The 15,282-nt window shown below is 48.3% G+C and overlaps 6 protein-coding genes across 6 annotated transcripts; 4 read left to right on the forward strand and 2 right to left on the reverse strand.

Annotated features, from left to right (window-relative positions):
- Positions 1-184: 184 nt before the first annotated feature.
- On the forward strand, positions 185-1,004 carry PC9H_010445 (uncharacterized protein; the record flags this gene model as incomplete). The annotated part of the gene is made up of 8 exons (XM_036779938.1): positions 185-271; positions 321-355; positions 413-509; positions 563-601; positions 650-708; positions 760-828; positions 885-910; positions 958-1,004. 8 exons carry the CDS (start codon positions 185-187, stop codon positions 1,002-1,004), a joined length of 459 nt encoding a protein of 152 aa, XP_036627321.1.
- A 575-nt stretch (positions 1,005-1,579) lies between these two features.
- Positions 1,580-2,664, reverse strand: PC9H_010446 (uncharacterized protein; the record flags this gene model as incomplete). The annotated part of the gene is made up of 8 exons (XM_036779939.1): positions 1,580-1,710; positions 1,772-1,826; positions 1,880-1,951; positions 2,003-2,089; positions 2,142-2,183; positions 2,234-2,285; positions 2,333-2,347; positions 2,402-2,664. 8 exons carry the CDS (start codon positions 2,662-2,664, stop codon positions 1,580-1,582), a joined length of 717 nt encoding a protein of 238 aa, XP_036627322.1.
- A 684-nt stretch (positions 2,665-3,348) lies between these two features.
- On the forward strand, positions 3,349-4,830 carry PC9H_010447 (uncharacterized protein; the record flags this gene model as incomplete). Its single annotated transcript, XM_036779940.1, has 2 exons — positions 3,349-3,741; positions 3,880-4,830. The coding sequence occupies 2 exons, from the start codon at positions 3,349-3,351 to the stop codon at positions 4,828-4,830; spliced, it is 1,344 nt and encodes a 447-aa protein (XP_036627323.1).
- A 1,217-nt stretch (positions 4,831-6,047) lies between these two features.
- PC9H_010448 (uncharacterized protein) lies at positions 6,048-6,500 on the forward strand (the record flags this gene model as incomplete). The annotated part of the gene is made up of 1 exon (XM_036779941.1): positions 6,048-6,500. One exon carries the CDS (start codon positions 6,048-6,050, stop codon positions 6,498-6,500), a length of 453 nt encoding a protein of 150 aa, XP_036627324.1.
- Positions 6,501-6,704: 204 nt separating this feature from the next.
- On the forward strand, positions 6,705-7,982 carry PC9H_010449 (uncharacterized protein; the record flags this gene model as incomplete). The annotated part of the gene is made up of 1 exon (XM_036779942.1): positions 6,705-7,982. The coding sequence occupies one exon, from the start codon at positions 6,705-6,707 to the stop codon at positions 7,980-7,982; it is 1,278 nt and encodes a 425-aa protein (XP_036627325.1).
- A 5,494-nt stretch (positions 7,983-13,476) lies between these two features.
- Positions 13,477-15,225, reverse strand: PC9H_010450 (uncharacterized protein; the record flags this gene model as incomplete). The annotated part of the gene is made up of 3 exons (XM_036779943.1): positions 13,477-14,082; positions 14,104-14,753; positions 14,916-15,225. 3 exons carry the CDS (start codon positions 15,223-15,225, stop codon positions 13,477-13,479), a joined length of 1,566 nt encoding a protein of 521 aa, XP_036627326.1.
- Positions 15,226-15,282: the final 57 nt, after the last annotated feature.

The following is a 15,282-nucleotide window of genomic DNA, read 5'->3' on the forward strand; positions in this document are numbered from 1 at the left end:
AAGAGGCCGCGTATTTGACCTGGCTATTAATTCCCATCGTTGGGCGGGTTCATAATACCCGTACTACTTTGCCGATACTCTCCCACCATTCCCCTGCCTGACCTTTCATGTCGCACCCATATCTCGTAACGCCCAGCACATAAAAGAGTCCGAAATTCAACTAATCTCCCTACATACCACTACCATGCCTTTCGACCTTGCGACTCCCAGACTATCCCTATACTCTATCCCTGCTGCGTGGTTTTGTGCCTTTTATCCAAACACTCTAAGGGTTAGTACAGATATCTGCCTCGTGATTGTGTACTAAAATGGCTATGTAGTTTTTGGTCATCGATAAGACCGTGGGGTACGACAAGTGCGTACCGCATCCTACCCGTTTAAATGTCCTTCTAAACTCATGAACACTGGCCAGTACAAATCCACGCGATAACTTGGCGAGGTCCAAAGATAACGACAAGTTCAAGCCAAATGTTGTTGCCAAGATACATCGAATGGAGGGGGCTCATCAGGTAGATACTAAGATGTTTCAAACACCCTGAATGCACTTACTCAACCGCATTAGAACGGAAATGAAGCATTCCCGCTGTGGGCAGCAGCCGTAGTGCGCGTTTTTGCCTTCATCCAACTATCGACACTAACGCAACTCTAGATCACCGGCAACCTAGTCGGGTTGGACCATCGTACCCTCAATATCTGTTCCATAGCATAGTGAGTTTGCTGCAGTAGTAAGTACGTCAACCCAAGGCTAACATCCAAAAGTATTGGTTTGCGGTTGTTGTACAATCACATCTACATAAACCACAATGCATTTATGAAAGGATGGGCTCGGTAAGCAAGTTGCTCCGCTAAATAACAGACGAAAGATTTACACTCGAACGATATAGAACAGCTGTATTTTTTACCGCTCTCCGTAAGTTTTAGTTGCGAACAATGTATCTCACTAACAACCGCACACAGCTATTCCATTGTGGTTGCTAGTTAAATCTGCGCAAAAGAGCTTGTAATTTCGTCAAGATGATACTTACGGGGATATCATAGATTATCATCAATTGTGTAGTGAACATATCAGTCTTGGTATGAATATGGACGTGCGTCAGGCATGGTGAGAGGCTCTCAATCTCTGGCGTTCAACTGCGATCCGGACAAGTTGTTTCTGAGCTGCCCTGGCCTCATGCCGGACTCGATCTACGACAGAAGTGTAGCACATCACGGGACGACAGCTCATCGACGCTCTAAGACCCTGTTCGCAGCTGAATTGACGATACTTGTTGGTAGCCTCCTTCATCAATCGAAGGCACTCATATCTCCCTCGTCTTAAACAGGCACACACCCTGCCGCCTCCTCCCCCCACCCGGGTTTGCAACATCCAGCCACATTTTCAAAAGGCAGTCAGGGTCGTATTTCTCCTTCACCGCTTTCCTCTTTTCATCTCCGTAACATGAAGTTGGACAACGGACCACGTTCTCGTGCTGGATTCGTCGACGCCTGGGGGGAGACTCTTGCGACTTCGCCTTCATGAGGGCACTATCTTAGACGTTACTCTCACCCGTATGGTCACTATTTCTCTTCTTATTTGTGGTTACAAAGGCGTATCGTCAAAGACATCGAAATCTAAACCCCAGTTCTTACTCGGATTAAATACGCGCTGAGGAGGATGCGACATTGCAGCATTCTCCAGACGGTCAAACACTTCTTTAGGCAGCGCGGCGACTATTTCATACAAATCATCGTGAACGTTAAGAAATAGGGGCGAGGATATCGAAAGATGTACCTTTGAAATTTTCTTCGACCCGCGATGGATGGACGCTCTTGGGTAACACGATGGTCTACGAGACGCATTGGTGAGGACGTAAGTACGCATCAATTTAGGTCAACATACTCCTCTTTGGATGTGCCAGGAGATAATCACTTGCGCGGGGGTGATGCCCATCTCGGATGCAATGTTTTTTATCTGGTAAAGAGATGAAGACGGTAAAGGCAAAACGGCTGTTCAAGAACTTACCACTGGGACAGACAGAGTCTCCTTGACTTGTTTGGAACTTCCGAGAGGAGAATAAGCCTGGAGAACGATTCCATTATCTTGGGACCACTTTGGAAGAGAGTGAATATGTCGGCAGCGGCGAGTAGCGCTTATTATATACCTTGAGCAGCTCAGGCTGAGGGTTCCAATAGTTCAGTTCGACCTAAGAATAGGGGGTAAGGACTATTTGCACGCTCGCAAGAGTCACTTCACCTGGTTGACGACTGGCTTGACTTTGAGTTGGTTCGCAGTAAGGTTTTGCATCCTAGAGGGATCATGGGTAATCGCCCAAAGTGGGATTAGTAGACAAACCTGCGAAGATTGAAGCTGATAATAGCGTCAAGATCTGTTGTGGTCCAGAGACTAAACTGAGGTACTCACTTGCTGACGCCGATATTCTTCACTTTACCCTTGGCCACCATTTCTTCCAGCTTCTGCCATGTTGGATAAGGGTCTGCGGTCAAGTCGCGATCATATTTGGTGCCGTCTTTGTAAAAAGCAACTGGCCTGGGAAACGCATTGATATTGGGACTCCATAGAGTGGATAGCGAGTACCAACCAATGGATAATATATAGGTCGAGGTAATCAGTTCCCAAGTAGGATAAGGATTCGTCGAGAGTTGGTTCAACGTCCTCAGGAGCATGGAATGTGTTCCAAAGCTAGGTCGGCATCTATCTTTAGTCCCTGACTCCTCCTTCCTCACTGCGATCACGCTTGCCTTGGACGTGAGCCAAACCTGATCCCTCGGGACACCGCTTTCCTTAAGAGCCTGTCCAACTTCCTGCTCGTTCTGTAGGCGGTTTGAGATACCTAGCAGTAACGTAAGTAGATGTCACACACCCTGTAAATCCAAGCCCCGTCTATGTGTCTATAACCTGCTTTTAAAGCGACCTAAAATGTAACGACCCGGCTCCCGGTTGACCTATTTTCTCTAGTACCCTATCTTATCATTTCCTATTCCACAAGTTATCCGTCTCGTATCCTGACTCCGTTATCATATGATATATGCTACCTATAGAAGTATATAAAGGCTCGTAGTTTACTGGAATGTTTTCTCTCTCTAGTCTTTCTCAATACGACGATTTCACTCTGTCTGTTGAGATCTCTCGTGTGCCGTGACTATCTTCCTTAACCGGAACCTCCACGTCACATATTTTTGACAATCATCACAATCGTCTCTATCTCTCATCTCTATCTCTCTCGACCTCACCGATAACGACATCCGGAACCCCTCAGTCTGATCAACTGGGACACCGACGTCGACAGTAAAACAAAAAAAAAGGTATCTTCTATTTTCCTCTCTGTACGCTAAACTATCCTCTATAGAATGTCGCATTCAATGCGTTTGCGAAGCACCAGGCGCGTTACGCCCATCGACGACGAACCAGCTGGCCCAGAAATGCCTGGCGACTTCTTGCCGTCATCCAGTCCGCTCAGCGAACTCCCTCCCCTTGTATCCGACACCCAGGAGACATCCTCAACTCCTGCAGGCCGCCGTCGTTCGCTCAGTTATAGCGATGCCGTGGCTGGTTGTGTCCCTCGAGTTAGCACTGCTACTCGGGATGATATACCACCGATGGGTGATGATAGATCGGAGACGCTGCATGATGGGTCTCGACTTGAACACGGTTCTACGATAGAACCATTGATTGCTGCTCCTCGTGGAATGCATGCTCGTCGCAACAGCCTGGATAGTCTCTCGTCGAGTCAGGCTGCGACTGTTCGTCTTGCTACTGCTAGCTTGAGCAATTACGAACGAGATTCCATAAATTGACGCAATACATCGGTTTTCGTTAACGAAGAGTCTGATTCCGATGAATCTGAAACTGAGCGCAAGGAATGATTGAATAAGGGCAAGGGCATCGACCCCAAGAACTGGGGCAACATTCAGCTCCCTGATGAGGAAGCTGACGCTAACCTTCAAGCCGCATTGCAGGCTAGTCTGAAAGCTCAACTTAACTTGAACAAGGCGGGCGAGAGCTCCGGGACTCACCATGAACCCAATGCATATCCAGACCTCATGCTCAAAAAGGAGCTCGAGGATCTTCGTGCAGAATTTGAGGCACTAAAGCTTGAGAAGTCGTCCAAATGGATGAAACAGCGAGTTAACGTCAAGCCGGCTGACGAGAGAATTGCTACCAAGGTTGCGTCCACCACGAAGGATTGTTCTGGCTCTGCGCCTGTGAGCAGGCTTCCCGTGCCGGTTGATGGCGACAGCAACTCATCTACCTCCTCGTCGGACATTGGGAGTGAAGGCGACATCCTCCCTAGCGCGCACATTGCTAAGAACTCGGCATTGGGGGTAGCGTTCCAGGGATTGAATGGGCGTCGAATGGATTCACCTTCTTCGTCGTCTTCGTCGAGTGACGACAACTCGTCTAGCTCAAGCAATGAGGCTGGAGCACCTAGGATGATCAAACGTCGTAAACAACGACGGTCACAATCTAAAAAGGCTAAGAAGAGTAAGCGTAAGGAAACAAAATTGAAGCCAGTGCCTCCCGTCGTATACAAAGGGGAAGCTGAGCTTGTTACTTTCCAACGCTTCGTCAGCGAATCGATCTCGTACGTTGAAGATGGCAACGTCCCTCGAAGAGATGAGGTGAGAATCATTAGCCAATTCACTGATGGACCAGCTCAACGATTCGTCCAACGACGTGTATTCGGACACTGGCAGGATTGGACATTGGAGTTGTTCTTCCGCGGATTATTTGACGAAGTATTTCCCGCAAACTTCACCGAACGACAACGGTGGAAGCTAAAGAACTGTAGACAGCGTGAAGGGACGTCCGTTGTCACACCCTTTTTGTAAGTAGGTGTCTGGGGTCACTGGTTCCTTGATAGAAGATCGAGTGTTGGCCCGGTTGTTCTAGGAGTGTTTCTTTGTATTTGTTTTACCGATAGGGGTTGTCGCAGGAGAAGGTATGTATTTGTTTATATTTGGTGGGTAGAGATGATGTATACGCAGATAACGGCAAGGTACAGTCTATGTTTTGTATTCTGAAGTGAAGGTTGTTAACTAAAGAGGTTAGCAATCACAAACAGAGATTCTAGTATGTAAAAGGGGCAAGTGTGCAAGAGAAATACAAGATTTTCAAGCAACACAGATGTTCTGTATGGAATATTGGTTCCAAAAGGAAGAGAGAGAAAGAGAGGGGTTTTATAAGTTTTATGAAGAAACAGGGAGAATTGTAAGTATTTATTTTATTTGGTTGGAAAAGGGGTTTCGAAGTTTTTAGGGGTTTCTTGTCAAAGTTGTGAAAGTATAAAGAAATAGGTAGGTATTTGAAAAACAGGGAAACAAGGTAATACTGCTTTTTGAGTTTTAAATTGATGATTTGACTTACTCACCTTAGATTTTACTGGTGTTAAGAACCTCTAGGCAGTACTAGATCAGACCTACTCTTTAGATCCTCTAGGTACAGCTAGATCAGTTCCTAAATCCTTGCAGATCTTAGGTGAACCTTTCTTAGGGGGGTAAAAACTTTTTTTTTCTACATAATACAAGGCTTTATATACTAGTCTTGCATGGCTATGTAATGTAAGGACTGAGTCATAAATGGTGAGGAGGAATGCAGAGTTGCATTCTGAAACAAAATAAAAGAAGGGGAAGAATTTAGTTTGCATTCTAAAATTTTAAGTTATGAATGTAAAAGGACAAGTTTGGGAAAAATGAGCTCCAATAAAATGGGAGTAGTAAGCTGGAACAAAGGAAATCATATGGATACAAGCCATGCTATTGTGTCTTGGTGACTCAGCAGGGAGATTTTAGAATGGAGGGGAAAATTTAGAGTGAGGAAGTTTTCAGGAATGGAGAGGGAAACTTGGTGCTTTTGTAAGAGGCCTCAAGGGAAAGGGTAGTAGCAATTATGTAATTTTTTTGTAAGAGATGCTGAAATGTTTGGGGAATGGTAGAGTTTTTGAGAAGGAAGAGTTTTAGGAGAAATAGGGGTATAGGGGAAATAGGAGCTTGGGGAAATGGAGAGAGAATTGCTTGAGGGAGTACAATGCTGAATATACTCATTTACCATGTCTACAGACATGGTTCATGACACCGTCTGCGAGTATATTGCGGAACTCACTGAGATATTGAGCTCGATTGGAGAAATCAGCGAACGAGACCAAGTCGTCGCCCTCTGGCATGGTCTTCGTGCTTCGATTCGTGCCGAGCTATATCGAAAGCACCTTTCTCCTGATAAATTGTCGTGGAAAAAGGTAACGTTCGAGGCCGAAATACAGGAAATCACAGAGACGGTTATGGGAGGCCATAACCGTAACAACCAGGCATCCAATGGCCGCAGTGCCCCGTTGAACGCGCAACCTCAGTGCAACGACCAAGGGTCAAGATCTGGGAATAGGACGAGGTTCCACCCCCAGAATATGCAGCGTAGTAACGAGGGTAACACCTCTGGATTTCAGAAGAGTGACCGGCATAGTGATCGTTCACGAAATTGGAGCTCCAATCGTGATAATGCCTCTTGAAATACGGGAGCGAGTTCAAGCTACAACAATAATTGTCAGAGTCAGTCTCGTAGCCAACCAGGCTCTGGGGCCAAGGAGCCTATTGATCCTCGACGGAAATACAATCTGTCGCAGAAGGAACTGGATGACTTGAAGACCGATAAGAAATGTTTCTATTGCCGCGAGACTGGGCATGTCGCTCGACAGTGCCCACGCGCACATTCCATGTCTTCATTGTCAAGTCGCCGACCACCTGGGTTGCGTAGTAATAACATTGATATCGATTTTGATCGTGCTGAACGACTGCTTAGCAAGGCACGAGATAGTGAGGTACTACACACCATGGAGTTAGGAATGGTGGATATCAGCAATGTTGTATCCGGATCAGATGACAACAGTATGTCTGGCCTTGAGGGTTGTAGTGATGATGAAAACAAATACAACTTCGTTGAAACTGACGCTGATATCAGCGACTACAAACTTGATGGGCCCGAAGCCTTTGAGGAGGTTTACGTCCGCCCTGACACCCCCATGCCGAATGCAAGTATGCCAACACCTTCACGCAGGGCGACTGTTGAGGACTGCAATGACAGCAATGATGACGACGAGAATATGCCGCCTCTCGTTGAAATCAGCAACGACGATGAGGATTTTGTAAATGCCGACGATGGAGACTCGCCGTGTGCTAGCCCACGACAAGAACACCATGATGACGACTGGGCTGTGCTGATGCTGAATTTCCTAGAAACGGACAAAGGACCTAGTGATCAGGAAGAACCTACAATACTCACCGAAGAAGAGCTTGATGAGCTTGACGCAGAATTCGATGTGTGGTGCATGGTAAACCATGATGAGTTGATTGGGAAGGAAGATGTCCATGCACATCAGGCCCCCGAAGACCAGACACCTCAGGAACGGTTATGGCATCAACACCAAGACTGGTATCGAGAAGCGTGTCATACAAATGATCGCTTGGGAGACGGTGTCTTGAATACGTTCATGTGCCTCATGGAGGATTTGAAGTTTCTGCCCTTTCCTGGCGACCAGCATTTCCCAAAGGACCACAAGTTTGAACCAAGATTTGGGATGGTTTCTGTTGACAATGACACCTACGCCTTGTATGACTTCACACAGTGGAGTAATCTCCAGCCAGAGATCTCCAAGAATGCTCTCTTGGCTCCGGGGTTCTCACTGGCGAAATGGTACATCGAGACCCTTGCAAAGCTACACAATGAGGAGTTAGACCAAGCTAAATACAAGTTCCTTGATCGCCTACCCGCAATTGAAGACCCATGGTTGAATAATGCCTTGTCGTATCTCCAGTACTATGAGGTGCGCGAAGCTCGGGCACAACGGCGGGAACATGCAGGTCACTTTGGCCGATGGCACATTAGCAAGCGTGCCGCGGATGGGTGGTATACAATATCAGATTCCTTGCTGAACTGTAGGACTGGTATTCGCTATGAGCTATTGATGAACCATGATCTCAATCTTGGACGATGATACGAGGCTCGCATGGCTGAGTGTTTGCGAACGTTGGAACCAACAACCTGGGACGGTATTGCCGATTTGCGTGCCTTGTACTATCCTGATGAGGGTCGCATGGAGCACGCCTTATCAAAAACGGCTGAAGATGCTGTACTACGCGGATGTGAGTCCAATGGGTATGTTCAGACGCTACCCACGTTAGCATTACATGGTGTGCAAGTTGAGCGGGGGACTTACCCTGCCGTAGAGCGGAATGCTGCTGTTGCAAAGGACCATACTCGATTAATCCCACGTCCTTTGGTGATTACCGTCAACGTCAAAGGTCATCCTTGTCGCGCGCTGCTCGACAGCGGATCTCTGGGTGATTTTGTATCATCTACGTTGGTTACTCAATTGAAGTTGAAGAGGCACGAACTAAAAAAATCCTTACCGTTGCAGCTTGCCGTGCAAGGCTCTCGCTTGAAGATCAACTTCGGCTGCAGGGCAAATATTCAGTATCAGGATGGCAAGGAGGAAAGGTACTTCGATGTAGTTAATCTCTCCAATTATGACTTGATTCTCAGAACCCCTTGGATACATCAGCATAAGGTGATGTTGGGCCTGAACCCGCCTCGCATTGTCATTGGGAGTAAGGCCGCGTTGCCGTTATCTGCCAGTGAGAATGTAACAAAGTTGTCCTCGCAAGCGATGGATCTGTTGCTGGGTGATGTCCAAAAAGCGCGAGAGTATCTCCTTGATTACGTGCGACCTCTATGCTTGCCAGCGGAGGATACTGGACTACCTCCCTTGCATGCTATCAATCATGAGATCCCTCTCATTGATGAGAATAAAACCTACACGTGGCGTCTGTCGAAATGTCCAGAACCTTTGCGCAAGCAGTGGGTTGAGAAACACAAAGCGTATTTGAAGAGTGGACGCTGGCGAGTGACGACCACCACAAATGCTATGCCTATGCTGTTGATATACAAACCTGGCACTTCGCTGCTGCGTACAGTCTTTGACTTGCGTGAATGGAATCTAAACAGCTGCAGGATGTCTACCCCAATGCCGGAAATAGAGGGCTGTTTACGTCGTGTTGCTCAAAGGCCGTGGTTCTCCACGTTGGATATCTCCGCCGCTTTTGAGCAGATACGTGTGATACCAGAACATGTACATCGGACTGTTATGATGACACCCAACGGCAACATGGAGAGTCTTGTGATGCAGCAGGGAGATTGCAATGCCCCGGCCACATGTCAAGCATTGATGAACCATTTGTTCAGTGCATTCATTGGCCGTTTCATGGATGTATATCTCGACGATATTATGATTTATTCTAACACCTTGGAGGAACATATTGAACATTGTAAGTTGGTCATCGATATACTGCGGCGGGAGAAACTCTACCTCTCTGAATCCAAGCTCCACTTTCTGGCTGACGAATTGAAGATCCTGGGTAGAATCGTGGATAAGGATGGTGTCCGTATGGATCCTCACAAGGTGGATAAGATCTTGAACTGGAAGGTCCCCACTAATCGTGACTTGCTTCGTGGGTTCTTGGGCGCTGTAGGATACCTTGCAGATGACACGGCTTGTATTCGTATTCCTATGGGGATTCTCGCGGCCCTAACGGGCGATTGTGTCGCCTTTCGGTGGGAGTTCACTCATCAAAGGGCATTTGAGGATGTGAAGCGGTATATCAATGACTTCCGGGACCATCACAGGGTGCCGCTGAAGTACGGGAAGGGCGCGCCGCCGATTTGGGTTGTTACTGATGGTTGCGCAACTGGCATTGCGGGTGCTATCCTGCAGGGCAATGACTGGAAGAAGGTGTCTGTTGCTGCATTCTATTCAGCGAAACTTTCGGCAGCACAACAGAACTATGCGGCTCACGAGATTGAGATGCTCGCAGGCGTTGAGACCATGATGCGGCATCGTGACATCCTCCAAGGTGCCAGGTTCAAGTGGTTGACCGATCATAAGGGCCTGATTCACTTGCTGAACCAGAAGAATTTGACGGGGCAGCAAGCGCGATGGTTAGAGAGACTGGGTGACTTCGATTTTGAGCCTGTGTACATTCCAGGCTCTGAGAATGTGCTCAGTGATGCGCTTTCACAGATCTACTCCAACGACGCACCAGGGACAATTTGTGCTGCCTCGGAGTACACCTTGCATGATGACGAGGGGGGCCGTACACGTGACTGAGCTGGTTTTCGTTGGAGCTGAGGCTCGCATGACTTCAATGGCAATTGATGGTCTGAATATTGAGCCTGGAGGTATTTCGAGTGCGGAATATGCGCGTCGAATGGCCCAGAGACGTTTCAAGATTCATGGACCAAGGAAGGAAGCGGAGGGCGTGTTGCCAGCAAAGACTCCAAGTACTGAATTTACGCATTGTATGGTTGGTCATCGTTTTGTTCTCCACGGACCTAGAGAACAAAAGGAGGGCGTGAGGGGAGAAAAAGGACCCCAAGACAATACAAACCAACATACGAACGGAGTTAGACGTGGCGATATGCAGGGATCTGCTCACACAGTGGGAACAACTGAAGAAGTAGCGCCCATTCCTAATGAGGAAATTCCAAGTACACAACCAATAGAATCAGTCGCTTTCACACCGAAATTATCAGAGTTCACTTACCACGCACCTAGTGGTACGACGTTTGAAGAAATCATATGAAACCGATATAAGGGCGACAGATTCCTCTCTAACATTGCTGCGAACCCTAGACATTACAAGAATTTTACGGTTAAAGATGGCCTGATTACCCTTCGTGACAATGGACGAGAGGTACTCTGCGTCCCAGATGTCGTTATTGATGGATCCAACGCGCGAGAGATTGTAATAAACGAAGCGCACTCAATGCTAGCTCATCTAAGCGGGTCCAAGACTTTAGCATATCTCAGAGATCATGTCTGGTGGAAGGACATGGTAAAAGATGTACATACCTTCTGTGTGAGCTGTACAACGTGCTTACACAGTAAGCCGAATAACCAGAAGCCATATGGGCTGTTGAATCCATTGCTGCCTCCCACGCGGCCTTGGGAAACCATTGGAATGGACTTTGTAGGACCATTGCCCGAGTCGTCTGACCGTAATGGCACATATGATTCTATTACAGTTATTGTTGATCTACTTACAGCCATGGTCCATCTGGTGCCAAGCAGGATGACCTATACTGCTCGAAATGTTGCCGAGTTGGTATTTGACAATGTGTACAAGTTACATGGTCTACCGCAAACAATTGTAAGCAACCGAGATGTCTTGTTTACCTCAAATTTTTGGAAGCACCTTCACGGTCTGCTACACACGAAGCTTGCCATGTCCAGTGCATACCATCCTGAGTCTGACGGCGCAACGGAACGAATGAACCGCACCGTTACTCAGATGATAAGGCAATGTATTGGTGCGAATCAACGGGATTGGGTGGCAAAACTGCCAGCCATCGAGTTTGCAATAAATTTGGCCCATTCGGAGTCTACAGGTTACACTCCATTCTTCTTGAACACAGGACGTATGCCAAAGTCCTTCATATTTGATTCGCCAAGAGAGAACGAGTTCCCTGGCGTGAGGGTCTTTGCGCAGCGAGTGAAAGATGGGATTATGAGTGCGCATGATTCACTTATTGCCGCGCGGGTAAAGCAGACGCACAACGCAAATCAAAGGCGCCGTCCCAGTCCGTTCGCAAGGGGAGATCTGGTGTATGTATCAACACAGAACATTACGTTCCCTCGAGGTCTGGCTCGGAAATTTGTTCCCAAGTTTATCGGTCCCTTGCTAATCAGCAGGGACTTTGGCAATAGCTCGTATGAGATCCAATTACCTAGGGACCTTGTCCAGCGAGGAATGCACAATGTTTTCCACGCGTCGTTATTGCGAATGCATGTCCCAAACGACGATAGACTATTTCCTGGCCGTTCCTGGGATCAAATAAGCAGTGTTGAGTCGCAGGGAAAGGAATGGGCCATTAAGGATATTCGCTCGCATTCAGGAATGAAGACTGAGTCTATCTTTGAAATTCAGTGGGCTTCCAGTGACATTACTTGGCTACCGTACCGCGAAATTAAGCATTTACACGCTTTGGAGCGCTATCTTGAGGTGGCCGGAGTGGATACAATAGAGGAATTACCAATGGGATCTGGTATCCCTCCGGAAGACAACATGGCTATGTTCATGGGCTATATTGGGATGGACCTTGAGCAACAAGATATAAAGGAAGTACAACTTTGCGTGAATTGCACTCACCAAGTTGCCTCAACTCTTCGTTGCGGCCTTCCCCCTTCTCATCACCCTCTTCCCAACAATTCCCCACACCTCGTTCTCCACTCAATCCATCCCTACTCCATCATGGCTAAAGGCAACCACGTAGCCCCCTTTCACAAACTCCTTTCGTCACCCTCGCCTGGCGTCTACCATCTCTACAACCCCAAGAAGAAGACAGTTAATGTTGTTCTCGCCGACTCCATACACGCCTTTGTCAACGCTCATTACAATATTGGTCGTAACCAAATCACCACCTCCTCCAACTTGCCACCTGGCTACGAGGACTTTGCTTGTGTTTACAACCTCGAGCCAGATGTCGACGGGAAGTTCTCGACCTTCGACACCATCACAGGAGCTGCTCACGTTGAACACACTGGCCCCTCTCTCAAGAAGATGGGTCTCAGAGGCAACTCTCAGCAGGAGGTCCGCGCTGCGCAACACCGTGAAAGGATTCGCCGTGAACACAACTTGCTCGGGAAGCTCGGGCTTGCATTTATCGAGGACCACCTCGGGCCTGATGCCCCTTCCCTGTTCCCCACTTCCCTCTCTGCGCCATCGATCGGCGTGGACCCTGCCTTAATCAGCCCTACCCCACTTCCTGCCAAGGCCAAACATACAGAGAACACCGGCGGCAAGGTCGTCACTGAGAAGAAAAGGGCTCGTGTCGCACCAACTGATGGGATTAAGGGAAAGAAGTTGACGAGGGAGAAGAAGAAGGCTGCTGCAGAGGTTGGTATGAACACCCCTCCAGCCAGTCCTCCCTCCATTACCACCGCACCGTTTGTGGGCATGATTCCCATCTCCCCCGACATCGTCCACTCCACCGCGAGCTCGATGAACACTAATGCCTCCGGCGAGCTGTTGAACGCCGTAGCCAGTTCCAGCGCTGTAACTCTCGCTGACGACATCAACATGGTAGATGCTCCCGAGGAGTGGGAGTTGGACATGTACCTTGGGACCGTGGTGGACAGTACGAACTCCTCTGCATGAGTTCGGGAGGGTGTATGTAACGACCCGGCTCCCGGTTGACCTATTTTCTCTAGTACCCTATCTTATCATTTCCTATTCCACAAGTTATCCGTCTCGTATCCTGACTCCGTTATCATATGATATATGCTACCTATAGAAGTATATAAAGGCTCGTAGTTTACTGGAATGTTTTCTCTCTCTAGTCTTTCTCAATACGACGATTTCACTCTGTCTGTTGAGATCTCTCGTGTGCCGTGACTATCTTCCTTAACCGGAACCTCCACATCACATAAAACCTCATCTTATAATGGCCTCAATTACCAGGAGTGGCAATGACATTCGCCTGGTGTTGGCATTGCGTTCGCGCAAGTCCGTGACACATCGTAGCAAATCCATACCTGGCTTGTAAATGAGCAGCATGGGGACAGCATTTCCGGCCGATGACATTTTCCAACGTCCGGTTTTGACGTACGCCGCTCGTTTCGTGTTCCATTGCTCACGCAGTGGTTCTGGGCATCGCGAAGTACGCCAGTGGTAGACTTTATTCTCATCAATGAGGGGGATGGTGTGATTGATGGCCCGTAACGGGGGTAGGGGTGTTTCTTCTGCCGTCAGGCATAGAGATGCTGCATACTCACGAAGTTCCTTCCTGATTTGTTCCAGGTTTCCTTCATACAGGCTTATTGTTTGGGATGCTAGGGTAGACACCCCTGCTCCTTTCATTGGGACGGAGCTAGCACTACCAATCGTGACTTCTATGGGGTTGATACCAAATGTCACCTGGTGCTGATATAGCCAGGGGGTTCCAAGTATGAGATCGTAGTTGGATAGGTTTATGACGTCGAAGTATCGTTCCTCTGCAATGGACTGATAGCTGATTTTGGCCCTACAGCCGTAATTGATCTTGGATCAGGATCCTTGTACCGCAAGCTGCACCGCGAGCGGGGTGGGGAGCTGAATTTTCTTTAGGCCTAGTTGTTCTACCAATGTGGTTGACATGAAGTCACCCAGCGATCCGGAGTCAATTAGCGCACGAGCGGGTTGTCCGTTGATTTTTACCGTGATAGTTACAGGTTCCGGGACCATGCGCGAGTAGTCCTTGGTTACCACAGAGTTCCTCTGAAGTGCAGCGTAAGTTCCTGCTTTCACTTGTTGTCCAAACAATTCAAGGTGCTCTAACGGTGGTTCGTTGGCAGGTGCTTTGGGGGCATCAATCTCCTGAAACCCATCAATGAGCCTTAAGATGAATTCAACCAGCTCAGGATCGTCGTCGTTTTCGGCGATCATGAAGAATTGGCCAAGATCGGATGAGTCTTGATCTTCGGTGATGATCTTCCATGTGTTCAGTGTTTGTTTCAGGAACCAGCCAATCACATTGAAGTTGTGGTTCAACAGGTGTAGCCTGTCCAAGGCATGGATCAGGCCAGTGAGTCTGTCAGTGATGAGGAAGGCTTCCTCTCGAGGCATCCATTCGACGATGAACCGTGAAGGGTCCAGTTCAAACCCATCGTCTTGCTGCTGCATGCTCTCTGGGTAGGGCCCTTCGCTAGCCAACGAAGTTTGCAACATGGTGGCTATAATGTCCCCCATGCATCCCTGCGATTGGAACATTATGACACTTGAGCGTGGCAGCCCTAGGTTTCGCGCCCTTCAGGTCGCTAGCCAGTGCATGAACTCAAACTTGGGGTTCAGCAATTTCGCTAAGGGGAGGTGATCAAAGCCTCCCTCGCACCTACAGTCTTCAACGACCACTTCGTCATCTGAGATCTGAGTGATTGCAAATCGGAACTCATCCCAGAAGCTGCTCAGTGGGTGGAGGTCCTCATCTCCAGGTAGGTTGAGGTCTCCCGTAGTGTTCAGTCTCAACTCACAGGCAGTTGTATAGAAACTGATTAGTTCTGCAATCCCCAGAGTCGTGCGACACGGCGGGTCATTATCCTTGAGAGGGTTATCGAACGAGATATGCCCCAAGGGGACCGCATCAAGGGTGTCTTCTACATCTCGAGCCTCGTAAATGTCCTCGGGCTCTTCTTCAATGTAGGCCATGTCAATGCTATGCATTGGAATCCCTGGAGGCCCTCACGACGACGACACGACAGTATG

Source organism: Pleurotus ostreatus (assembly GCF_014466165.1).
Source record: "Pleurotus ostreatus strain PC9 chromosome Unknown scaffold_8, whole genome shotgun sequence".
NCBI classification, from domain to species: Eukaryota; Fungi; Basidiomycota; class Agaricomycetes; order Agaricales; family Pleurotaceae; genus Pleurotus; species Pleurotus ostreatus.